Here is a 26,487-nt window from a genome sequence, read left to right as displayed (position 1 = left end):
TTTCATACACCGCTCGTGGAAGCGCCAGTGTGAATAACCTCCGTTATCAACTTTTCTACATTCCTTTTTTGCGCGTTTTTTTTGGGAAAATTGCTATTTTGTTGGCAAACAATATAGAATTTTATGCCGATAGCGAAAGTAGTGTCTGTTGTAGCCTGGGACGTAACTTAATATAACTTAAATATAATTTCAACATTTTCTACATTTTTGCATTGGAAATTATGCAAGGTGTGTAAGGTAAACAAGGTCGGTTTCAAAAATCCTAAACGATATTTAATTTTGACAAATAATTTATTTAATTTTGCAATGATATAATAATAACGCAAAATAACCAATTACATTGTAAATTTATTTGGAAATCCAATTCAATTTAGAACTACAATAGATGGTATGACAAATTAATGGTTTTTATGCCTGAAACAATGTGGAAACGAAACTATGGCAACAAGTAGCGAACATAATTAAAAAAATAATAAAAGATTGATTTGCGTTCCACCTGTAACCTTACCTTTGGTATGACGGTGTCCAGGATGCGAGATAAGGATGATAGGTGTGTCCATCTTTTTGAGAAACAATGATTCTCACCAAGTCGCTTCAGTGGTCCACTGTTTCCCATATTGTTTAAAACCGGGATGGCTCAGCTCAAATAAAATATTTAATAAAATTATGTTAAATAACAATATTAATTAATTAATGCAAATTATTAAGATATAGAATATAACTAATTTCAATTTATTTGTTCCATTGTTTCCATTCTGTTTCTATCGGCAATCGCATTTGGAGGGAAGTGTACTCGATAGTACAATTACATATGTACATATATACTTATGTTTTATCGTTTTTTTTCGTTGGAGTGTTGCAAAGTAAGTTATTGTTATTGTACTTTCCTATTGTGTTAGAAAATTAATATTTAACCGATAACTTGGTGTCCTGCATTCAATTGAAACAAGAAAGAGTGCAATCTAGTTAAACTGTGTTATATTAACTAACCTCTTCTATTATTCACGGTGCGTGAGTGACATGTAGATGTATATGTACATATGTAGGCTGCTTATTTCCACAAATACAAGTGCTCACATACTTATTACTTATGTACATACATATAAACATAGATATGTTCATATGTATATTGTTATTAGTCAACCACGGTCTGCACTTACACACAAAATTCAATTTTTTACTGTGAAAGGCACCACACGCTAGTGACGAAAGCTGCACGAAGGCAGCAGCTAAAACATATATATGTATGTACATAGATGTGCCTACATATGTGCGTACATATGTAGCTAAAATTACAAGTCCATGACGATAGTCCGATCGAACCGTCTGATAGGTAATCGCAAGTTAGTTAAATGTACTAAGATTAGTATTTCATGAAATATTCTATGATTTTTCAATGCAGAACAACATATTTTCTGATTATTCCAATTCGATTCTAGAAATTCTTCAAATAACGGTGTTCCAATCAATCAGCTGTTGAATCAGATTTACTTGAAACAAATTGTTTTTAGAAAGTACTAAATAAGAAATCTAGGCTTTTTGCACCATTCACTGATAAATTGATTAGTCATCGCAATGATTATTTTATACCACTGATTTATTCAAACTAAAATTATATATTTTCATCCCTTCTGTAAGGATGCTAACCTCATCAATGGCATACGATTCGGTTACTTTCGAATTCGATTTACTTCAGTGCAACCCCTCTTGGCTGGTAGTCATGCGCAGTAGAATTTTCATTTTTATAGTATTGATTTCCGCATCGTGAATAATACGTATACATGTATATTTCGTTAAAATGATTGCCTCAAAAGCTATAAAAACATACAGGATGTAAAAACACATTTAAAATTTCACTATTCTAACATAATATCACAGAAAACATTAACATAAGCTTGCACATTCAACTAAAGCCTAATCGTGTTTTTATATCCTTCTAGACAGAAAATTGAAAAAATCGGCAAAATGACGCAAATGTCTCAGGACGAAATAATAACCAATACAAAAACAGTATTGCAAGGCCTCGAGGCATTGCGAGTGGAGCATGTCTCGATTATGAATGGCATTGCTGAAGTGCAGAAGGACAATGAAAAGTCGGATATACTCAGAAAGAACATCGAAAATATTGAGCTCGGGCTGAGCGAGGCACAGGTTATGATGGCCCTCACATCGCATCTGCAGAACATCGAGGCCGAGAAGCAGAAGCTGAAGACACAAGTGCGCCGCCTGCACCAGGAAAACGCCTGGCTGCGCGACGAGCTGGCCAATACCCAACAGAAGTTCCAGGCATCCGAGCAGTTGGTGGCCCAGCTGGAAGAAGAAAAGAAGCATCTGGAGTTCATGGCCTCTGTGAAGAAGTACGATGAGAACCAGGACCAGGATGACACATGCGAAAAGAGTCGAACGGATCCTGTGGTTGAGCTCTTTCCCGATGAAGACAATGAGGATAGAAATAATATGTCTCCCACTCCTCCGAGCCAGTTTGCCAACCAAACTTCAGGATATGAAATTCCAGCACGCTTGCGAACACTTCACAATCTGGTCATTCAATATGCATCGCAGGGCAGGTACAGTACTAAATGCTTAAGGGAAAGAAAATAATCCACTGCAACCAATCTGTTTGTATATTTTTAAAGGTATGAGGTAGCCGTTCCTCTCTGCAAGCAAGCATTGGAAGATCTTGAAAAGACCAGTGGCCACGATCATCCTGATGTTGCGACCATGTTGAACATTTTGGCTCTTGTGTATAGAGATCAGGTGCGATCCGACGCTCCCACTTGAACCAACGAACATTTTCTAATCACATTTATTTGTTCAATCCAGAACAAGTACAAGGAGGCTGCAAACTTATTGAATGACGCCTTGTCTATTAGGGGAAAAACTCTTGGAGAGAATCATCCTGCCGTGGCTGCCACTTTAAATAATTTAGCAGTGCTCTATGGCAAACGTGGCAAGTACAAAGATGCTGAGCCCCTTTGCAAGCGTGCCTTGGAAATTCGCGAAAAAGTTCTTGGAAAGGACCATCCAGATGTTGCCAAGCAACTTAATAATCTCGCTTTGCTCTGCCAAAATCAAGGCAAATACGACGAAGTGGAGAAATATTATCAAAGAGCCCTGGACATCTACGAGTCAAAGCTTGGCCCAGACGATCCCAATGTGGCAAAGACAAAAAATAACCTGGCTGGCTGCTATTTGAAGCAGGGAAGGTACACGGAAGCCGAAATTCTCTACAAGCAGGTGCTGACCAGGGCGCACGAGCGAGAGTTCGGAGCGATTGATAGCAAAAACAAGCCTATTTGGCAGGTAAGTTCAGAAGTGCAGTATTATTATGTGGATTGCCCAATTTAAACGTTGATTGCTTTCAGGTGGCCGAAGAGCGTGAGGAGCACAAATTTGATAATAGGGAAAACACGCCATATGGCGAGTATGGTGGATGGCATAAAGCTGCCAAAGTGGACTCTCCCACAGTTACAACCACTCTAAAAAATCTGGGTGCACTGTACCGGAGACAGGGCATGTTTGAAGCTGCCGAAACCCTGGAAGACTGTGCAATGCGGAGTAAAAAAGAAGCCTACGATCTAGCTAAACAAACTAAGGTCTCACAACTTTTAACATCCAATGAAAAACGACGATCAAAGCAAATTAAAGAAGATATGGATTTCTCAGAGGAGGTAAATGTTTACTCATGGTGTTTTCTTGCTTTACAACTATTACAATTATGAATATTTTATCGTTACAGAAAAATGGAAAACCATGAAAATATTAATCGTTTCGTCGAAACTGGAATCTTTATGTTTATGATTAAAATTTAATAAAAAAAAACAATTTATTTATTCATTCCTTAATATACCTAAGTTATTTTCCCAAGCATATTTTTAGCAAATAAACAAAGTTTTATACCTTGTTATATCGAAAAATATATGTACCGCTTTTAATAATAAACCAAAAATAATAACGGAATCGTCTAAATTGATTGCTTTGTTTGTTGCAAATATTCTAGAAATAAAATTAAGTCATGTAATTACATATATTTCTATAATGCAATGAGTACTTAATGGATATTAAAACAAAACCGGTAACTGATAGATCTGGTATCTCATCGTATATTGAACCTGTGAGAAGTGGTTCATTAATGGTTTTTTGTTGCAACGATTCCATTAAACTAATAGTTAAATTCAATTCAAGTCGAAAGCAACATTGAAAGCAAATCAAAGGAGTTTCGCAGTTCAGTCAGATTCAATCGATAAAGAAATTGTTGCCTGGTCACACTGTACTGCGAGACTGTTAGATTTTTACTAACAAAGTGTATACATTTTAATTATTTCAGATAGTAAAGCCATCTTATTTATAGTTTGAAAGCTAATATTTGTTAACCTCACTAATATTTAATTAATTCCCTTCCCACATCGTTCCATGTCCGCGATTCATATGCATATGTACCAGTGCGGCTATCGATGAATTTTCGGCTAAATGGGGTTGCTATCTTAACATACCATGCACAATTTGTGAACAATTTTTTATTGCCGGCGTTCGAATTTCTGAAGAATAAGATTAAAAATAAACATAGAAAATGAAATTAGTGCGGTAAGATGTATTTTGTTTGTCATAATGTTGCATTTACTGTTGGTTACAGTTACATGTTTTCTCGAGCGCGTGGTGTAATTTGTTGTTTGTGCAAATACCAAAATGTAGCACCCACAGCCACTTTCTTGCCGCGCGTTTAGGCGCAAGAAAATGTTTATGGCTCGCATTTGACATTATTAAACAGTTCAAGACTATCTTCCAGTGATTACTTAGCAATTTCCGGCTTGAGTTTTAGTTAGTGTATTAAGTATTGCTTCTGCGAATGGTAGCGTCCATAGTTTGACCAAACGTTGCCGCACACACGCACACATACTTAGAGCTGGTGCTCCTGCAGAACAAGAGTTTGCATGTGTTGGTGCGTCTGTGTGTAGTGGAAGGAAGATGTTTATTATTTTAGTCTTGCGACTATAAAACGTTTGCTATCATTTTAATACCACTAATACCCTCCATTTCTTTCAGATTTTTGATGAAGCTCAGCCACGAGACGGTGACAATCGAGCTGAAGAATGGCACTCAAATACACGGCACTATAACAGGCGTAGATGTAGCCATGAACACTCACCTGAAGAGTGTTCGGATGACCATCAAGAACAGAGATCCTGTTCATCTGGAGTCGCTAAGCATCCGTGGCAACAACATAAGGTACTTCATACTGCCCGACAGCTTGCCGTTGGAAACTTTGCTGATAGATGATACCCCGAAATCCAAGACAAAGAAGAAGGACAGCGGACGCGTTGGTAATCGTGGCCGCGGAAGAGGTGCGCGCGGACGTGGAGGACCCAGAGGACGCGGCCGAGGCAGGGGAGGATCCAGAGGAGGACGTTAATTTTGTAACTCCTAAATTTAATAAAAATTTAAACATTTCAAATACATGTCCGTTGAATTTACTCAACTGTATTTATTTATACAAAAAAACAAAGCTGTTCAACTGGAGAACCGTCTGAAAAATGATTCAATAAAACGAATAGAATACTACTTGTGGACTTGCGTATAAAAGTCTTAAGGTTTTTGATACTTTGATACATTAGAATAATGATAATATGTATTATAGCCGGTTAAGTCTCCGATTTTCCATTAGCCTAGAGTCCGCTGCAGGAAGCGTCGTGGAATGGAATAAATGCTTATAGGCTCATGTCTTTAGCCAGACAAGAACATGCGACTAATGCTTAATTGTTGTAAAGTATAAAGTTATTGTTGTCTGAATTTAGCATATGTATATTGTAACCAAATAATGCGATAGATATGTTCGCCTAACGATACGTTAGACAAGCTTAGTCGCTATCATTATCATTCAGAATGTTCGACATTACGCCGGCCAGCTCCTCCGCCTTGTCCAGGAACTCGTCCCTTGTTAAGCGCGTGTCACTGCGTAAGCTTTGCGCGGAAATCAAAAGGGTTTCGAAATCATTCAATTGCGCATCCAAATCTTCAGAACTTAACGATTTCTTCTGATGGGAGCCTGTAAGGTAAGGTATTTTTAGAGGGTTCGTACTTTTAGATTTATTCAGCGTACTAACCCGATTTTGTGCTTATCTCCACATTCGACCAAACCACATTTCTCAGACCATCTACAATTTCTTTATAATCATCTTCTGCTTGATCAGAAGTCGATGTCGCTGTGGATTCGGTATCGCTCCTTAGAGATATAAAATCGAAAATGAAACTCGTGCGTTTCTTCAGGTCGGACAGGGAAATTCCGTTTTCCTCGCATGGAAACGAAGTTGTCAAGAGGAACCCAAGTTTCAAGGGACAATCCTTTAAGAAAGTATCTGAGAAAGTGTTCAAAAAGTTCAGCTGGAGAAAGAAGGAAGAATTTGTAGTTTTCTGTTTACTAATAAAGGTTGGTGCACTTACATCATTGGCGTCAAAAAATACTATGACAGCTTCAGTTTCTTTAGTAATTTCAGTCGGAACATTTTCCCACTTTCCATCGAAAGGAATTAAATTAACGGAAGTGTTGAAATATTTGGTTTTAATCTTGCATTTATAGAAATGTGAATAAACTTCGTTATTTATCGGTGTCTTTGGTTGATCCATTTCCGACAGGATGCCTAAAACAAAATAAATATTGAAACATAGATGAAATAAATATTAAATATGTAAATATCAGGTGTATATATTTAATTTCTTAAATATTAATTGATCCAAAAGATAGAACAGAACTGAGACAGGCACGAGACCCGCTCAGCACCGTTTTATAAAATCAATCAAACGTGCTTCACGTGAAAATAGTTAAATGTGTTTTAACATAAGCTTTTAAATCTGTCTTACCTTCGGCTATTTCCAGGGGTGTCTTGGAGCCATAAGACAGGATTAGAACGATCGGATCCATTTCGGTTTTTTTTCTTCTAGTTATTCGCTACCACAAAATGTAAACACCAGTGTGACCAACAGTGAGAAAAGTCAGAAATCCGTCAGAATAAATAAATCAATGGGTAGCGCAGCCCACATTCCATTGTTTCAAAACAGTATAAACTTAGTTCCGAATTAATATAAATATCTCAGGATAGTGCACAATAATGAATACATTTAGATTTAGCCTCCACATACTTTAAAAAAGCGTCTAATTAAATTGTTGCACTTCTAAATAATAATTTATCTATTAAACGATATATCGATAGTAAACAACCATCGATGGTTTTTCAGCCCCAATGTGCTGATGAACGCGCTCAACCCCATATACCATGGACTTTATTTGGATATTCTGTAAATGTTCATAAAAATGGAAAAATCTTTAATATTTATATGAAATTTGTAATCTTAGTTTTGTAATTTATTTCGTCTTATAAAATATATGTCTTCTTAATTTCCTTTGGTAGCATTATACGTATACACCTACATACATACATATTTTGTGTGTAAATTATATTCAGGCAAAACTGAATTTACTTAAATACGCTCATTAAAAGATAGTTAAATATACAAATAATTTACCAAAACACACACTGCGCTTTGACATACCACCCACGTGGTGCCATGTACTTTCGCTTATACATAACCCACTCAATCCTCTATCGACTCCGATAAATGGTGTAAGTCTGAATAATTCATTATTGCGCGATGTAGGAACTCGTATTGTGCCTGAAAATGGAATGTATGCCATTATAAACATTTAACAACATAATGTAACTTTCGACTTACGTATGAGTTGATAAGTCCCGGTCGCTGAGATCTTAATTTCCTTGTTGTTGCACAAATGTCAACTGATTTCTCTAATCTAAGATGCTGGACTAAAATGCACATGGCCACGAAAATAGAACTTCGATCAGTTCCGAGACTGTGGGATAAACATTGTAAACATATTAAATCGGAAATGATAAAAGTTTCCCCTTTAAAATCAATTACCTGCAATGAACTGTGAGGGGCGATCGACAACCAATATTTTTATGGCTTTTGTAATGGTTGTATGCTTGATCCACAAGTTCGATGATTCCTCGACATACTTCAGGAACTTCCCCATCGACGGTTGGCCATCCATTGTACTGGAATTGTGTTACCTTCAATGTGTCGTCGATTTTGCAGTTCGTTACATAGAATTCACGCCGCGTATAGTAGGGGCAGTTCTCGCTGTGCACATATTTCACAAGTATATGATCATATTGGATCTCATCATCGGCCCAATAGCGTGGACATTTCCTTTGACCATCTCCAATCTATACAATTGGAAGAATGTATAAGTCACAGAGCGTTTTGGTTATAGTTTTCTGACTTACCTCAGATATCATTACAAGCGTGGAAATACTTTGCTCTGAGATCATTCGCCAGAAATCGCCAACGGTGCCCTCAAGTGGATCTTGGGCAATAATGAAGGTTTCACTATTGTCGTAGCCCTCAATAAACGAGGCGTTAATATAAGTCGAGTTTTCTCTCATAGGAAGTGGGGTCAATATAACCTGGAATTCAATTAAAACTTAGGTATTATAAGGCAACATATTTACTATTATTAAATACTCACTCTATTACGATCGTATGGAATAATCTCTAGGCTTCGATTCTTTGAATTGTTCTCTACGTTTTCGCCCACCGAGCATGATTTGTTTACCTCTTCCATGGTGATTAATAGTTTCTGGAATAGCATAACAAGATTTTCATATAATTCGGAGGTGAACTCGAATCGAGTCGAGAGTCGAGGCGCACAAGCGAATAATTCAAAAGAGAATGTACGAAACGTGTACCAAATCTTCTTAGCACTTACCTCGAATTCCATTTCCAATTTGCATTTGCCCTCATTTGGTTTTCGCTTTAGTGATTCAATTGTTGATGCCATTGAATTAATACATAAATCCGTATTTCCAAAAGTTCCAGTGTCTAGCAAAGCGCGATATAGAAAAATGTATTGTTTCTGGAAGAAAATTTAAAAATAAAATAATAAATATATTATCAAAATTAATATTGATCATTTTTCGACCTACCAGAGACTGAACTAAAAAATTGCGCTGATGCCGCAAGTCACAGACTGTGTTGTATATCGAAACCGAGTCTTCTTCCTCCAATTGTTGTATAAGCGAATCTAAAGCGACTAGCGTACCAGTTCTACCCACACCGGCACTGCAATGCACTAAAATGGGTCCCCGTTGCAGCGAGTAAACGGAGTTAATCTGTCGTATAAATTTGATAATGCCATGCGGGTGTTCGGGTGCCATAAAATCCTTCCACGTTAAATAGTGGTATTGGGTAATCTCTCTGCGATCTTCCTCATCGCCAATTAGGTTGCTCTTCGAAACATTCAAAGTGCGTACCACATAGTCGCCAGTCTTTCGTTCTTGTGTGAATTTCACTAAAATATCTCCAAACTGCTTCGTATCAAATACTTTCTCAGGCCAATACTTGGCGCACTTTGCCTTATTATATTCCTCCAAATTGGTCAGCATCACAATTATCTCCAGATGCTGTTCCCATATCATGCGCCAGAAGTCATCTATGGTGCTCTCCATGGGCCCCTGTGCACAGATAAACTTCTTCCGCTCCTTGTAGCCAATGACAAAGTTGGCATTAATATAATCGGTTGATTGCAGTCCGTTGGCTGTTGCCAGTTTCACGCGAGTCTGATCATAGGCCTTAATGTCGGGGTATCTATTTTTGCATGCGTTCTCCTTAATGTCACTATTTTTCGTTGTTCGGTCGCTAAAGCGATTCGGCAGCATTTCATATTCTCGCAGGAATCCATAGTCCGTGTCTTTGTGACGATTTTTATAAGCAGTTTCCAGTTCAAATCGTTGTATGGGTCCAGTATCGAAACCCTTGTGGTTTCCAGACGTAATAAAGTGACTGTGATTGTGGCTACGACGTCCGAAGAAAGCTCTAATAATAGACAAAGGGAAATATATTTGTTTTTATACCAATTCTATCTGCAAAGCGTAACTTACCTCAAGGAATCTCTTAATGTCAATGCATCCTCTCCAGGCATTGCATTTTTAGTCTTGTTGTGATGGAATATCCATAGTGTAAAGAAGACAATGATTATGCCAAATAGTATGGCGCCCGCTTTAATGCCAATATTCAAATAGTAGTCCATATCCTTCATCGCATGATTTGGCTCCGCTTCTGTGGCTGGCGTAATTACATCAAAATAATCGCTGTATGCCAAGAGCGGACCATTCACGTCGCGCACTGTTGAAAATATATTAAATGCAACTAGAAAGAATGCATTTAAAGGGCATGCCAGCAGAGCTTACCAACTATTTCCAAAAATCCTGTATAATTGGCATTAATATCTATCTCGCCGTCCCATATTTCGTGCACAGCCGCAGGCGTTGGCAGAACATCTTGGATCGGATTGGAGCTGGAATTCTGTTCACTATTCGGATTAAGTGTGTTGCGTCTGATGCGCTTTTTATTTTCCAATATTTTAAATGCATTTTCTGTCAAGTTGCCGGCTTTAATCAGTTGCTCCTTTTGCGATGAAATGCGGAACTCGGAATCTGCAAGAAACAAAGGGAAATATTAGCATTTTGGGTACTACAAAGTCTGAGGATATCGTACGTGAAAGGGAGCCCATTGGTGTTTTCTGTGGCAGCTCAGACTTCCTGAGGAATGCTGTGCCCTCCAAGCATCTGCGGCATATCTCATCGTTGTCCATGAGTTCTGCGTGCTCCACAAATCGATTGCCATCGCCCAGAAAGATTTCCGGCTTAAAGTATTTGCTGCTGATCATCTCCGCTATATAAGCGTACGCCTTGGTGGCATTCTCGCTGTGCACCTGATGGTATGTGTCGATGTTGAGCTTGTCTGGCGTTGGCAATTCCTTGTTGGCATTCGTTATCTTCACCAGATACAATCTATAGCAGCATATGGGTCCGTTGCGTTCGCTGATTTTGGGCAGATACAATTTCAAGAGATATTTCGAGCCATGTTTAATCTTCGACCACATTGTGCGGCCAACGACATCAGGCGTTGACACGGGCATCATACAATGTCCGCCCGCCAATTCCCCGTTCTTCTTGTGTCGCGTGATGGCCGAAACGGTCACGGAGTAGTTTGTGTTTGGGCTAACACCATCGTAGGTGGTCTTGTGGTGTGGCTCATCCACTCGTCGTATCTTTGGTCCCCACTTCTCGTTGAATACATTGCTCTCGACTGTGTACCTATAGTTGCCCTCCAGGGTAATCAAATATGAAATAATCTTCCCATTTGGCACCTTGGGGTAATTCCAACTTATCGATATGGAATTGAGTCTGGAATTGTTGTGATGATGGCAATTGATGGTCAGATTTGTGGGCTTTGTCGACACACCGTCCATGGTGGTGCCATTCACGACATCCGACCAGGGACCACAGGTCTTGGTTAGATCACTGCAGGCACGCACTCGGAACTCGTACTCTGTGGCCGTTTTCAGATTGTCAAACATGTAGGGCAGATTTCTGGAGTTTTGCTGGTGAATTGTCTCCTCAATCAGCTTGGGCACCTCCCCCGACTCGGACACAATCAGTTCGTAGTATTGGATGTATTCGATGATATCTTGGGGCGGCGGACTCCAGCCTATGGTGATCGTGGACGCTGTGCTGCCAGTCGTTTCCACTTTCGGAATAAATATGGGATCAAAGGAGAGGGTTGTGATGGCCACGGGATACTGATTGGGTGCTCCATCTCCGATTGAGTTCTTGCCCAGTATGCGCAGGGAGTAGGTGGTGTTGGGCAGGAATGATTCCAGAATGTACGACGTATTGTTGCCATTAATTATATCCTTGTAGTAAGTGTATGTGGGCGATCCTTGTTGGGAGAATGAAATGAAGTACTTCTGGATGGGATCGTTGCCGTCGTTTACTGTCCAATTGAGGAATATCTTGCTGGCACCCACAGCCTTGGCGAAATCAATGCTCACTTGTGGCACTTCCATGACGAATACGTTTATCTCCTTGGAAGTATCCTCAGTGCCAGCATTCCCATACACCACACACTTGTACGTGCCGTTCTCCTTCTTGTAGACTTCGGTAAACTCCAGCGTAAAGTTCAAATGGGTCTCGTTAAGCTTGACAATCGATGAGAAGTTGTCCATGAATTCATAGGTGCTGCCGTCCTTCAGCCACTTGAGATTCTTGTGGATCGTTTCATTTTGTGGATAGACTTCCACCAAACAAAACAGAACAACATCCTGGCCGATTTTTCTCCTTATTTTATCAGCGGTGCTGTGCACAATCTTCGCTGGCAGGTATGTCTGTACATTAAATGCAATGGAATCATTTGTCGCCGAATGTTTGCAGGTGTAGTTGCCAGCGTCTGACATATTCACATCGGCAAACAGCAGACGACTGACAAAAGCGTGGGTCCTGTTTTCCGTTTCACTAACATTTGCGTTGGGCATCGTTTGGATTTTCAATCTGCAGGTAACCAATTATTTATATTTAGTTAGTGTTCAAGTATGACTATTAGTATTTAAATTTAGGATGAATATTTCTATGGGCTATTTACCTTGTAGTCTTTTCATCAATAGTCTTGTTGCCAAATATCCAGGTGGCTTTTTCATCTTCCGTCGTACACTCCAAGGAGAAGTTCCTCCCGATTTCAGCCCATTCTAAAATGAGTAAGGGAAACATTAAGTGAATTTGAATTAAGGGAAATAGCTTCGGAATTCAGGGCTTAATCTTGAAGCAATTCGTTTCAGAGGTAAGTGGGCGTACAGAACTATTCGTGGCTGGAAATATCAGCTAGAAACTGATGCCTGTGGAAGGGCAGGGTCAACCGAATTGCGGCAGTGACTCGCATTCCTCATTCAGACAGTTTTGTCTGAAAAAAGCATATGCAAAAGCCATACCGAATAGAAATTTCGGGCAGCCAGTACATATTCTAGGACCAGGTCACCATATCCGCCCCCTGTACTTAATAAGCACATCTGTATGTACATACATAAATATGAGTGTATAGCAGACTGTTGCACTAAAAAACACACACATATAAATGCCGGCTAACTACTTACTTATATGTACTATAAGAAAAAGATAAGATAAGAAAATTCGTCAACCTTCTTAATCATTTCTCTCTTAACTAATGGAATTCCATATCTATGGATTACTGGATTGATAGATTGTCACCCACACCATTGTACACACATACATCTGTACATATCTGGCGTACGTACTTCTGTATGCAATAAGATGTGCATATTAAGGGCCTTTTGGAAAACAGAGACAAGGCGGAGCAGCATCGAAAATCACTGCGCCTGCCTTCAATTTACTTGATGCTTCAATCAAACGGATGCTAGTACACTAACCACCCAATTGCACATCATATGGGGGTATGTACTCAGTTTAAACAAACACCAGCCCCTAATTAAAATCCTGCTACAAAAAATGGCAATCTTGGGCGTTACCGATGTGTGTACACGCATATGTATGTACAATTGTAGCTTAACGCTAGAATTAATAGACGAAACTTCAGCATCACACTTATACGCCCATCCAACGCACTAACAAACACTTAAACAGCACAATTTATTGTTAAAATAACTCGAAAAAAAAACCAGACGTTTTTTGCGAGCGCCGCTCAAATTTTTTTGCGGTAAATGTCTGCTTTGTGGTACACATATTTGGGAGTTTTTGTTTCACTTTAGCGTATTTATACTGTGTAATACCTTGCTTTTTGTATCCATGCACAAATATTGTGCAAAGGAAAATATATATAAGGATACTATTTGAAAGCATTGACATGCGTCGGAAGAGTAACAACGCCATGGCTCGCCAGTTCTCACTTCGAGCCGGGGAAATTCATATGTCAGATATTGTTGTCGTTGAAACAAAGTATATTTAATTAATATTTTAATGTTTCTTTGGGGTTTAAACACTGATTTGTTTGTCGGCACAACGCATACGAATTTAATTGCTTTGTTATTTTTTTTTTTGTTAATACTGATAGTTTTCGATTAATGATTAGGCCAGACGATACGATATTGCATCCCGATGTTTCATCTCTTAATCGATTGCAATCCATCAATTTGGAACAGTGGAATTCCATGAAGTATACAGATATGTGGCAACATTTCTGGCATCCCTGCCTTAAGCACTTTCCCATCGCTACGTCGTCATCGATACGAATCTACCATCTCCATTTGGCATATTGTTGTTTATAAAAATTTGCCGAAAGGCAAAACAAAATTCTTTCGTAATGCCGCCAAGTAAACTCGACAGCCTATATCGGCGAATGCTGATAACTCGATTCTTCGAGAAAGGATGGGGGAAGCCGGAAAACCTACGTAGGTAAGTGATACACTGAAAACTGTATCTAATTAAGCATCTTTACGTAATAGGCGGAATGCAGGCGGAGGAAATTATTTTGTTAATAAAATGAACGTACGCGTAGAACTATGCACTTAGTTGCAGTCGGTATATGCAGCTTCACTACAAAATTTGACAATTGTTTGGATTATCTTCGGTTTGTGGATCATTTTGCGATCACTTCATTGTTGCGACGGCTACGATAACGAGTTAATACAATTTAAAATGTTTTTGGACTATTTTCAGTAAACAAAGCATTGTTTTACCACCGATTTTTCCTATGGGTGATCTACGTTATGATTCTGCCTGTATAGGATCTGCACTTTGGAACCGCTAACAACACCATCAAGGAAAAATCGGTTGAAAAACAAGAGCTTTGTGAGCTACCTACCGTTCGTAATTAGCGACGAAGGAAATAATAGTGGCTCCATGCCAACACTTCAATACTTCCTCGCTGCTTCAAAATCTCCAAGTTCAGGTATGGAAAACACAGCATTTGAATGACTATATTTCTGTGCCTAAAGTATGTATAAATTTAAGTAAGATCAGCTCATGGTGATTTCTTAGTAGTATAGTTTTTAAGATCTCCTTTGGAAACTAATTACATAAAGATAATCCAATCAAAAGTTACAAATTGTGCACAACTAAGCTTCAATCAGACCCAAATCGTATCACTAAGTATTAAGTCATATTTATAATACATATCACTGACACTGGTGCGATTGATTTGTTAGAATAAGTGGGAGAATTCTGCTTAACACAACAGACACATAAATTATACAAATGCTGCTCCACCCCTCCCTTTTTAGAGTTTTTCAGTTTCGTAAAATAATCTCCAATAGAGAAAGTTGCTTTAAACTCGTACCCCGCGACTATCCAGTGGAGATAACTAAAAAGGAAATCTATGCGGAGAGCACCTTAATAGAGGGCAAATTCATAACTCCACTGGAGTTACATTTGCCCGGAGTTGTGCCCAAGGCCTCAAGGAACGCGTACTTTCAGCTCTTGATACCCAACACATGGAAGAACGAGCAGCATAAGCCGATATGCATACATCTAGCTGGAACTGGAGATCATGTGAGTTGTAATATACCTTTTGCTTATTTAATTACTAATTAATATTTATATATTCCACAGTTTTTTTGGCGGCGAAGAAATTTCATAGCGAAGCCGCTGCTCAAAGATGCCAACATTGGATCCATCATATTGGAAAACCCATTTTATGGGTTAAGAAAACCAGAGGATCAAAAGTAATATTAACTAAATAGGAATATGTTGCATAGATTTCACCATTTTGTATCTATGCAGACGTTCTATACAGCTGTTGGAGGTATAGAATGTGGTAGCAGGTAGACTATAGTGCTTCCGTTTACTTTGTTAAATTATGAGATTATTCATGGCCACGATCATTGGGCAGATAAATCAGTAAAGAATTGCAGTAGGCGCTGGAACAGATTTTATAGTTGTAGCCGAATTAATATGTGTAATTCTGGCACATTTATAGTGTCAAAACTGATAGCCAGCATTAGAGAAAAGCAGGAGAATCCTTTTGGAGCCAGATGTCAGGTCTAAGATTCAGCTTACCTGTGAATTTTGAATTGCAAACTACTCTCCAAGCAAAGGCAGCAATTTAACTTTAATTATTAACTTCTATTACTCTCTTTAGACGCTCTAATCTCCATAATGTGTCGGATATATTCGTAATGGGAGGTTGTCTCATACTTGAATGCCTCGTTCTACTGCATTGGTGTGAAAGGAATGGATTCGGGCCTCTCGGAGTTACCGGATTGTCCATGGGCGGACACGTAAGTTGACGCATAATGAAATAAATATCAACATTTAAAAGCCTGCTCTTTACAGATGGCATCTTTGGCGGCTACAAATTGGCCAAAACCTCTGGTACTTGTGCCCTGCTTGTCCTGGTCTACGGCATCGGCTGTGTTTACAACTGTAAGTGAAATGGGATTTGTTGTGCCCCCCAGATGTTAACCTCCTTGCATGCTCTGCTGTTGAAGGGTGTCATGAGTCAATCCATTAACTGGGATATGCTCGAGATGCAGTATTTCTCGGACGGGCAGTACCGCGAGCGTCTGTCCAAAATGGTGACGGTGATCGATGACGCGTTCGAGGCGGGTCAGCGGTTCATTAAGAACTTTAACCAATCTCTGCACGAGCTGAAGGAGGACATAAATGATACTAGAAAAATCCAGGAACTGAACAACGACACCGTCGGCAATAATTACGAAACCAAAAATATAAGCTCAAAGGATGGTAGTAATTCGATATTCCTATCAAAGTCCCTGCAAAACATCAAACTTGACTCTGGAAATTTGACATTGCCATTGAAGGAGGAACCCAGTTCAAAAATTGTGCCCGGCAGCACGGTGGCCGTTTCGACGAAGGGTTCCAGCTCGACATTGACCAACCTTATGAAGTACATTTTGCCCGTGGCGGCGCAACAAAAAAGTGATAAAATTGACATTACCAAAACGAATTGGTGGGAGCGCGAGGCTCTGCAGTTCATGCGGGGCATGATGGACGAGTGTACGCACCTGAAGAACTTCTCCGTGCCATTCGACACCTCGCTCATAATTGCCGTGTGTGCCAAGGAGGATGCGTATGTGCCGCGAGAGGGCTGCTCCAGCCTCGAGGACATTTGGCCGGGTGCAGAGGTGCGCTATTTGGATGCTGGTCATGTGAGTGCATATGTTCTGCACCAGAAACTATTCAGGTGAGTCACAGAAAACTTTAATTGATGACTTTTCGTATAAATAATTATTGGCTCTGACAGATCGTGCATCATCGAAGCCTTCGATAGGGCTAAAAAGATCTATGGAAACGATGTTGGTGAGGATCTAAAATGTGCCATTACATATCAGGAGCTTTTGAATAAATATGACAAAAATATTTAATCGCAATAGTTTTAAACGACAATATTTAATAAATTACTATTAACTCTGTCTAGATACAATCTGGACATGTTTCTTGACAAAGAAATAATAACTCTTACGACGTTTTAGCTTGCCCTTACGATCGGCAATGCGTTTTTTCTTTTGATGTTTTGCTGCTTAGATGACTTGACGTTCAATAAATGTTGCAATCATACAACTTGTGATGATTTAGTGGCTACGGTGGGTGGTTTTCATCTACTCATAAATGGATTGTTGCAATATTTTATGAAGGAACAAGAGCGCCCAATGATTGGGAAAGTTTTTCGTTGCAAAAGAAACGAAGCGGCTTTGGCTTTATTAAGGTAAACAAGGACCAACGTTCGCTGTTTGTGTTTGTCTTTGCATCACTGTCAGTGCCTGTGAGTACTGACTTTGACACGTTTTCTGACTTAATTTTAGTTTATTGCTTTTTATGTGAGCGTCGCTTGGAATTCTCTGTGTGTACACTGCGTATCGTATCGTTTCGTATCGTATCTACTGCTACCACTGGCCCACGCTTAACTTGAAGCGTCAAGCGTCGACCAAGCGACACGTGTTGCGGATGAAACATCCACGAAAAGGCACACAGCGTCCTGCAAACCGCTTTGTAGTCAGTCACCCACTGACTCGACCGTTGACTTTTCCAGCCTGCTACGTCCTAGTTCGTTCAGCACAAATCCCAGCCAGCCTCCGCGACAGTCGGCACGGGTATAGTATAGGGGTGTGATTCGGCTTCTACTTTCCTATGTAGAGTGTACTTGTGCCTGGCCCACAGGGAGTTTTGTTTACAGTTCTCACGCATGTGACTTCCAAATGACGGATTGAAGTAGACAAATATTTGTTGAATGACGCTGGTTACCTAACATTTCCATTTGCCCTTAATAGATAAGAATGATTAGAGCGAGTCCACCTCCCCGTCCGCAGTCCTGGCGCGCACGCGTTTGATTATTGCTTCCCGATACTGTTAATTATTTCTCTAATATATTCATAGATTTGTTTTTAACTTCAATAGAGACATTTTGTGTTGCACACGTGCCGCGGCTTTGCATTGCGATAAGGTATAAACAAAATAATAATAAATATATTGATACAAAAAGTTGCACTAGACGGTGGGGAGAGCAAAGCAAAAGCTCTTCAGCGGCCAATGAGTTCCTATTTTGTGGGGTGCCTGTAGGGAAGTAGAAATGCTTCGATTATGAAGGTTAATAAATATATACAAATAGTTGTTTTACTGATGATAATGTTAGGAACAATAAAAGTGTAGCAATTTATTTTTAACTAATTTTAAAGAGGTTTGTTTTGCGCTTTATAACTTTCAATCCGAGTCGCGGGTCTCTATGTATCATTCATTTATAATAAATTTATATATTACACACATTAAAATCTCTGCAAATACGCAAGCAAATGAAGTATCTACTCTGCAGAGTTTTCTGGGTAACATACAGAATTTCATTATATTAATTAGTGTTTCTTCAGCAAATACTGCCAGCTGGCAGAAGCTCTCCCCCAACCTTCGGGCGTCTCTGGGCTCTGGCAGCACTTGATGTTACGACCGTCCTCAGACTGTAAATTATGTTGTATTCAGTTAAAACTCAAGAATTGTGTAAACACTTGTCCAGGCTCCGGGTTGTATGATATTTCAATTTAATGAATATTTCTGTGTCTGCTAACAAATACTCGTACTCCATAATTGTGTGTGGAATATTTAGTGCTAAAGAATTACCTTCTTTACCTTACAGAAACTTTTTCTGCTGCATTCTAGCTACTGTCTCGTCTACATAATCCACCAAAAATTCGTTGCAATCGAATAATTCTCACTGCCTGAAGGATGTTGAATATAATCTGCTTTGCTGGGGGCGCAGATACTTTGTTTTTTTGCAATAAATAAAGATTCTCAGCTTTCCATTTGGCATGCATCCGGTTGGTGACACTTACCCTTCGTTACCGTAATTAATTTCACTTTCAAGGCGCCCCGTACCGGTGTCCCGGTCCCTCTCTCGGTCTCTCTCTCGGTTGTAAGTATCTCACCCAAACGAATTGAGACACGTGTATCATCAGAGTCGTCTCCGGATTTAAACATGTTGTGCGAGATGAGGTCCCACCCTGCCATCAAAATCTTTCGGGCGGTTCCATACTGCGAGTTAATTCGTTCGATGTGGTTATGAATTAGGCACAACTCATCATTTGCAGCATCAGCGAGGGCGGGCCTGGAAACTTCAAACCAGGCATAGAATCATTGTGTTGACACCCAACCCATGCGTAGCCAGGCCGTTGGGCATCAACAGCAGCAGCAGCAACATGAACGGTAACAATATGGCACCCTCGGCACGTGTCTCACACAGTGTCCTGCCCAAACAATGGCATTCACCGAGAAGTAAGTATGTATAAAACATCCTACTGCAAACTCAAACCCTTTTAACGCTGCTAAAAGTACAATGTATAGTGAAACATTTGCCAAGAATAATACGAGCTAAGAGCTACAATGTGTGTGTGTGTGTGTGTGTGCTTTTATTTTGCGGAACAAATTGTGTGACGTCAGGAATAACTTTTGACACTTTTCTAGCACTTTCATAAAGGTGTTACTGCAGAGTGCTCTTACTTGTGGGTCTGCTCTATGCCTCATCTACCGAACCTCTGCCCTGCCACTTTTTTGCCAATTCTCCAAAATTTGATTGTCATAACAGGAACCGAAACGGAGAGACAGTCAAAATAAACATAATAATTATTTATTGTTTGTGCAATTATAAGGAGAAGAAAAACTGTTTTGTCTGTCTGTCTGTATGCCCCGGTGCCTGCCTGTGCTGATCCCATCTGTGGGATCCACAGCCACAGCCACAGCGACCGAGGAGTATCATGCAGTGCAGGCCCGTGTTTGACCGGCACAGCAGGCGCTAGTTGACTTGACTCTTGGTTCTGATCTCATCCGCAATGTGGCACCACGATACACAATGCTCTTTGCTCTCTCTCGCTCTCTCCCCATTGCCGGTTACTTATTTGTGAACTTGTTTACTCGAACTGTGATGCAGTGATCGGCTGGCCACGGCCAGCTAATCTATAGCGAATGCTTCCAAGTTGTCGTTTTCGTTGTCTTATTTCCTTGTCCGCTGTGGGTATCGTGTTGGGATTGTTTCACAAGAACAAGTCGAAACAATGGGATGACATGAGGGTTGCCTGAATATGGCCTGGGGGCATTAGTTCGCATCCTTAACCAACCGACCGACCCCCTGGGGCCGCGTGAGCCACAGTCAGTCAGTCTGACTGACTGGCACATCCTTTCCCTTCCTTTTCCGAGACCAAAGTGCTTTCGTATAGATGAATTTGTTTGCGAATCAACAGCAAACATTAAACGGGAGGTTTCTCTCTTTTAGAATATTGTCTAATACAAATACTTTCTTCTGCAGCTCTTGTCACAAGGACATCGCATTGGATTTCATTTCATTTCATTTCATTCTTCGATTTACACATTCGAAAATGTAGAACATGTGACAAAGATTTCCAAAGACCACTTACAGGGGTAAGTATTTCGGGTACACGACGACCACCACGATAGTCGTTTTCATGTCTCAAAATCCCCAGCCACATGTTTTACTGAATGGACCAGAGAGCGGAGCGCATAATGGCAAAGTCATTCCAGCAGCCTTCAAAATAATGTGAGAGTTGTAACCAAACAAACACTTTTTGTTCCACTTCTCTTGCTTTCTTTTTACACTTACATATATGACGTGCAAAATTCTATAAAAAAAGGAAAGAAAATCTTTCTTATGATACAATTTCTATGCCCAGTAGCTGCGATACAGTCCTGTGGGTCTTTGCCTGATTTAAAAACAAAGTGGATATGGATACATGGCTGCCTTTTTGGCCCATACAAATCGCAGCCATTGTAAACCATGGAGTGTCGGCGTTGAAAGTCGCTTTGTAATCCTCTACCTCTTGAGTTTCCTTTGTCTTAGTGGCAACGTTCAATACAGAATTGGAATAATTTTGGAACCTTAAACTGAAAATGGTACTCGCACTCGCACTCGCACTTCGACGCGGTCTTCAAGTCAGCGCCTAAACAAATAAACAAAACAAGCAAGAAATATGCAAATTTGGTTTGGTATTCAACAATGGACTAACCGTTTAAGTAATTGGATCTCTATTTGGTTCTGTTTACATTTTCGGCATCGCCACTTTACGCCACTTCGACTCGGCAGCCGCAGCAGCAGCAGCAGCAGCACAATGGCAGCCGAATGTAAATCCCGTTCTGGGCTCACTTCGGCATGTCCTGCGACACCGCAATTGAACATTTGGCTGCCACATTAAGTGTACGAAGGCACTATACATCTACGGGGTGGAAGCCGAGCGAGCCAAGGACCAGGGATATGTGCTGGCTGTCGTGACAATGGGTGGGCGTTGCCTTCCAATCCAATTTCCGGATTTGATTTCATTTATATGCACTGAAGGATTAGGAATAGGCGAGAAAAAGAATCTCACCAACTAGACAATTTCATTTGTCGTTTCTGCTCGTTCGTTCGTTCGTTCGTTGGGTGCTTTAAGGGGATTTTCTTTTCTCTCAAACTGGAAATTGATGATGCTTTCTCATTACATTTGCATTATATTATTACTCATTCGACAAGCACTCTAAAAATAACACAAATGTTCGCTTATGCTCTGTCGCCGCTCTGCCAAAATCTTTCATTGGAAAATGCAAACATGTGTTTGTGACAAATACACGGAAAGTCCTTATACATGGAGGCATATTTTTACAAGGGTTTGTACTCTCGCACTCTATGTGCTATAAGCCAAATGGTTATACCCTCTGGATTGTACATCTATCGCAGGACAGTTCTTATCACTCAAAGTGGCTACGGATGGACGTGTGCTCCCCAATGAATCGATATCAGAGTGTAAACATGCCCGTGTCCAACTGTCTGTTGGCATTGTTCCATTGAAATGTGCAATCAAAGTTGGTCCCCAGTTCCCTGAGATAGCGCTTGGGGTTAATGGATAACTGAGTGACGGCTATGACGGTTAATCTCAGTGGGGAATGCTCCCCGGATCGGTTACCAAATTTATTCTATGGCCGCTTTTTACGGCTACTATTCCATTTAACTAGGATTGCCAAACTGACCGTCGAAACATAACCTGAAATTGTAAGTAAAGCCCGTAGATTGTCGAAAGAATTAAAAATGCAAATCTGTGTGGGTGGAACCAGCCAACAGCCGAACAGCCGCCAATGAGTCCAAAGGGCGAACGCCCACCGTTTTCCCCTTGATCCTTTTTCATTTATTTTCTGGGTACGTACAGGCGCAAATTCGTGAGACGCTGCTCATTTCCCAATTAAATATATCTCTGGCAGTTGTTTACTAAAAGCATCGCGATTTGTTGGCTGGTCCGCGGCACAAGGCAGCGACAGCCAGCAGCCAGCCAGCCAGCCAGCGAGCAGCCTGCCAGCCATTCGAAGTTTCTCGAGTTAATGCGATAAATTTGCATATTTTGATTGTGTTGCGGTCAACAATGGGTTGCTCTGTGAATTAATGGGATTTCGGGTAGCTTATGCAAAATCCGACAAATATTTTACAATTTTAATTAAATTATGCTGTGTTCTTCGCGGGGTTAATCCATCTGACTGCAAGTCTGAGCCATTACGGCCGCCAAAGTGACAACTGTAGCCGCATATTTCCACATAACCAAAAGTGTGCAATTTAAAACATTGTCACACAGGCCCCGCCCCGCCCATTGTGTCCTGCAGGACGAAAAGCCACATCAAGGACAGTGAAAATTCAATTTCCATATGGAAATTTGCAGCCTGGCGGCTGCCGCAGCTGCGCGCCAAACACACACTTTAATGAGACGACTCCACTGCCATCGCTCGATGATTTTTGTGAGCATTATGGAGAGGCATACCATGGCGAGTACACCTGTAAATGTGTACACCCCTCAGGCATGCATGTGCATGCACACACAGTCCGAACAGCTACACCTGTCGCCCTGCATCCACTGGGCATGGGCATGGCTGGAGGCTGGAGTTTTTGCGGCAACGTCAACACATGTTTCGTATTATCCCTGGGGCTGTGGCGCACCCACCCAACTTGTACGAGCAAATGCCTAGAGGGGATACCAAACAGGCCACTCCGTTACATCATTTGGGGTTTCTTTTACCTTTGCGATTGGATTTTTGCCTACGCTCCACTTCGAATTTGTATATCGTCTGGCAGTCTGGCAGTCTGGATGCTGCTTCGACAGTTGTAACTTTTGTTCCAATTACAAAAACTTTTTGCTGGTCAATCCGCAGCCGTATCGTGGATTGTGGACTCTGGATTACCCCAATGTCACGTGTCCTGTCCTAATGGAGCCGCACAAATGTGCTAATTAGCAAGGAAAACACACAAATTTACAAAAGCACCAACTAGCTAAAGGGCAACTTCCCATGCATAATAAGTGAGCTGCAAAATTTCAGGCCGACCATGTGGCACGTGGCCAGCAGCAGAGTGTACACGTTTTTCGCGATAGTATGGAAATTTCTGTGCTTTCCCATAGCATTGCTATAAGGTAATTTATGCGTAACCAACCCTTTGCAGATATACACAGGAAAAACTGAAGTAAATAATTAAATACATATAGAAGCTTCCCATGGCCTTGTAGATGGAAGGTCTCTAGAGCCTCTTTTTATAGTAAAGTATTCGGAAATTTATATGTTCCCTACCATGTTCTGATGACATTCAAAACATCACTTCCCCAATGAAATCATCTAAACTCTGCTGTCGAGCATTAGCCAGGGGTTTTGGGCACACATTTATCGTGTAGAATTTCCCTTTTCGGATGTGTCTCTGTGTGTGAGTTTGTGCGTTGTGTGAACCCACGTAAACATGATGTAGAATGAAGCTATTCATATGTCAGCTTATGTGCGAGTCTGTGTCTGCCCATCCACACGGCGGCCACATTGAGAGAGTGGGTCTGGGTCTGGGCCTGAGCCTGCTTGGGTAATCAGTCAAAATATAATTTTGATTATCCCAAACAACGTCAAAAAGTCACGAAGGGCCCTTCCAGCCGGCAATAAGTATGCTTTTGCTGTGCAACTACAGCAGCCAGCGGGATGATGTCCTTCGGAAACCACAAAACACAATAAGTTAGAGAGAAGCAAAGCATGAGTCACACTCTCACACTCTACCGACGTTGGAGTACCTTTTAGTGATTTTTATTCTCTCTATATGATCCTAGTAACTGAATAGATAAAGCTGCATCCTTCCTTTGTTCTATGCTATTTAAGCAGCCTCTTCTGTTGTGCTTTGTTCAAGAAATTCAATTAGATGAATCGGTAGCTAAAGCTGATCATAAATAAATGTAGGAAAGTGCTTTAGGTTCCTGCAGGAAAGGAATATTATTTAACCATCTAAACTCCGTTTTTGGCAAAGTAAAAATATGTTTTTCTTCTCTCCAGCCCAGAGCTCTACCCCTCAACACATGGCAGCTGTATCGACTGTGGCTGTCTCTCCGTTCCAATGGGTTTCTTTCGGACACTATTCCCGATCGCTAGTACTTTTCCCATAGCTATCCGACAGCCTCTGATATTTTGACAATTAATTAAGATTTCAGATTTGCAAGCGAATGTCATAAATAATAATGAATCTTGACATTCCCTAATACAACTGTAATGGAGCTGTCTCAATAAGGGTCACTTATTGGAAGAACGAGGAATGAGGAATGAGGACTGAGGCAGGAGTAAGCAGTACAGCAGGAAGGCAGGAAGGTTTTCGAAGTAAGAAAAATGCTGACAGTAAATATTTTGACTTCAAATGTGTTGTGTTTCCCGTATTCAGAGGAGAGACACTGAGCGAGAGGAGAGAGTAAATATAATAAGACAAACGGACTCGACTCGATTCGCCTTCATTCAGGCATTATTTTCGGTTTCATCCCTTGGAAGGAGAGGTCTCTGGCTCGTCCGTCCATCCTAATGATAGCACTTCGAATAACATCATGGGCAGATTAGGGGTTTCCGTTCCCAAAGCGAATAGACAATGCTCGAAATTAAATGAGAGCGAAAAGGTCATCCTATTCAATCGAATATCGCTGGACAGCTTGGTATTTATTTATTATGATAGTGCGAAGCGCATGTGGCGGCCAGAAATGATGATGCCAATGGGGGAGAGGGAGAGGGAGAGGAAAATGTGTGGCAGTGAAGCGGGAAATGGGTTCAATACGATGCCAATCTTGGAGTTGGACAATATGCCAAAGTGATAAATGGCTTGTGTATTATTCTTGTATATGGCACGGTAAGGATACACAGACTCGACCTGTGGGGGGATTTATTCCACAGCGGGCACTGTGGCCTCTCTGGGATGACAATAACCCAGCGCTGTGTGCTGTCTGTTGTCTGTTGTCTGTTGTCCGTTGTCTGCTGCCTGTCCCATGTCGATGGACATAAAGGATATTGTGGCAATTTGGACAGGAAAACCAGAATATTTTGGTGCACACACCATGGACCACCGCAGCGGTAGCAGCCACAGCGGACGCAGGCGCAAATACGTGGCAACTGCGACAACCGTGCCACCAATCGACAGGATGTACTCCTTAGGCAGCCACGGGTGGTCCAGCAGCCGGTCTCCAGTTCCTGGCGACAAATGACAAATGTATTTATTTTCCCCTGAAATCTCCTTCATCGAATTATACTTGTGAAAAATATGAATTTAAAATCAATATCGGGGCAAGGGTATTCATTCCTTAAGGTACACCACCCGAACCTAACCCTTCTGTGTTTTTTTGGGGGGTGTTATTATTCCAACATTTCAATAAACACATTTAGCGTCTGTTGCCAGAGAATTATGCTATAAATTTCAAACAGCCGGCGACGTTTTAAAACGAATTTCAAAGTTTTATTGCTGCAAAAAAAAGAGCGTCACGAGTGCTGCTGACGTGGGTGGGCTCCCGCCCCCCATTTAACCCTTAAAATATATAAATGTATATTGTATATTTCTCTGACACATTATTAAAACATAAAGAGCGTCAATAATCATTACAGTTTTTAAGCCATTTATTTTCTTCGCGCGGGGGCCCCAGCCCCAGCTTCAGTCCCCCAGCTACAGCAGCGAGCCTTCTGGCTTGTCGACAATGTTCCTCATTTTCTTTCCTTTTTTAGAGCTTTGCTTTTGCTCCAACAACAGCAACACGACAATGTTTGAAACGTTTTTGAGGGCCGGCACCGTGTTTTGTAGATTTTCCCGTCAACGTAGAGGCAGCGCCGGTTGTCTGAACACTTTACACAATGTAGCGCCGCGCACATTGTTCCC

The 26,487-nt window shown here is 40.8% G+C and overlaps 5 protein-coding genes across 7 annotated transcripts; 3 read left to right on the top strand and 2 right to left on the bottom strand.

Annotated features, from left to right (window-relative positions):
- The first annotated feature begins 801 nt into the window (after positions 1-801).
- LOC117894298 (kinesin light chain) lies at positions 802-3,845 on the top strand. Of its 3 annotated transcripts, none has more exons than XM_034801262.1 (6): positions 802-863; positions 1,941-2,567; positions 2,637-2,757; positions 2,824-3,303; positions 3,366-3,671; positions 3,740-3,845. In XM_034801262.1, the coding sequence occupies exons 2-6, from the start codon at positions 1,966-1,968 to the stop codon at positions 3,755-3,757; spliced, it is 1,527 nt and encodes a 508-aa protein (XP_034657153.1). In that variant the 5' UTR covers positions 802-863; positions 1,941-1,965; the 3' UTR covers positions 3,758-3,845. The 3 variants fall into 3 exon arrangements, with proteins under 3 accessions (XP_034657153.1, XP_034657154.1, XP_034657155.1); XM_034801263.1 differs by lacking the exon at positions 802-863 and adding an exon at positions 990-1,007; XM_034801264.1 differs by lacking the exon at positions 802-863 and adding an exon at positions 1,777-1,783.
- Positions 3,846-4,442: 597 nt separating this feature from the next.
- On the top strand, positions 4,443-5,559 carry LOC117894605 (probable small nuclear ribonucleoprotein Sm D1). Its single transcript, XM_034801756.1, has 2 exons — positions 4,443-4,584; positions 5,044-5,559. The coding sequence occupies exons 1-2, from the start codon at positions 4,571-4,573 to the stop codon at positions 5,408-5,410; spliced, it is 381 nt and encodes a 126-aa protein (XP_034657647.1). The 5' UTR covers positions 4,443-4,570; the 3' UTR covers positions 5,411-5,559.
- A 219-nt stretch (positions 5,560-5,778) lies between these two features.
- On the bottom strand, positions 5,779-6,976 carry LOC117894604. The gene is made up of 4 exons (XM_034801755.1): positions 6,856-6,976; positions 6,439-6,635; positions 6,102-6,378; positions 5,779-6,043 (listed from the first exon to the last, which is right to left on the bottom strand). The coding sequence occupies exons 1-4, from the start codon at positions 6,914-6,916 to the stop codon at positions 5,856-5,858; spliced, it is 723 nt and encodes a 240-aa protein (XP_034657646.1). The 5' UTR covers positions 6,917-6,976; the 3' UTR covers positions 5,779-5,855.
- A 350-nt stretch (positions 6,977-7,326) lies between these two features.
- LOC117893817 (tyrosine-protein phosphatase 69D) lies at positions 7,327-13,939 on the bottom strand. The gene is made up of 12 exons (XM_034800569.1): positions 13,652-13,939; positions 12,493-12,595; positions 10,567-12,401; positions 10,260-10,505; positions 9,951-10,194; positions 8,997-9,885; positions 8,780-8,926; positions 8,540-8,650; positions 8,298-8,477; positions 7,930-8,237; positions 7,726-7,861; positions 7,327-7,665 (listed from the first exon to the last, which is right to left on the bottom strand). The coding sequence occupies exons 1-12, from the start codon at positions 13,749-13,751 to the stop codon at positions 7,588-7,590; spliced, it is 4,377 nt and encodes a 1,458-aa protein (XP_034656460.1). The 5' UTR covers positions 13,752-13,939; the 3' UTR covers positions 7,327-7,587.
- Positions 13,940-14,099: 160 nt separating this feature from the next.
- On the top strand, positions 14,100-17,333 carry LOC117894415 (protein ABHD18). The gene is made up of 7 exons (XM_034801425.1): positions 14,100-14,273; positions 15,101-15,368; positions 15,429-15,541; positions 15,958-16,096; positions 16,152-16,241; positions 16,307-17,022; positions 17,083-17,333. Exons 1-7 carry the CDS (start codon positions 14,182-14,184, stop codon positions 17,201-17,203), a joined length of 1,539 nt encoding a protein of 512 aa, XP_034657316.1. The 5' UTR covers positions 14,100-14,181; the 3' UTR covers positions 17,204-17,333.
- Positions 17,334-26,487: the final 9,154 nt, after the last annotated feature.

This window comes from Drosophila subobscura, chromosome J (assembly GCF_008121235.1).
Source record: "Drosophila subobscura isolate 14011-0131.10 chromosome J, UCBerk_Dsub_1.0, whole genome shotgun sequence".
NCBI lineage: Eukaryota > Metazoa > Arthropoda > Insecta > Diptera > Drosophilidae > Drosophila > Drosophila subobscura.
Note: the sequence above shows the minus strand (reverse complement) of the source record. Positions and strands in the feature narration are given on the sequence as shown.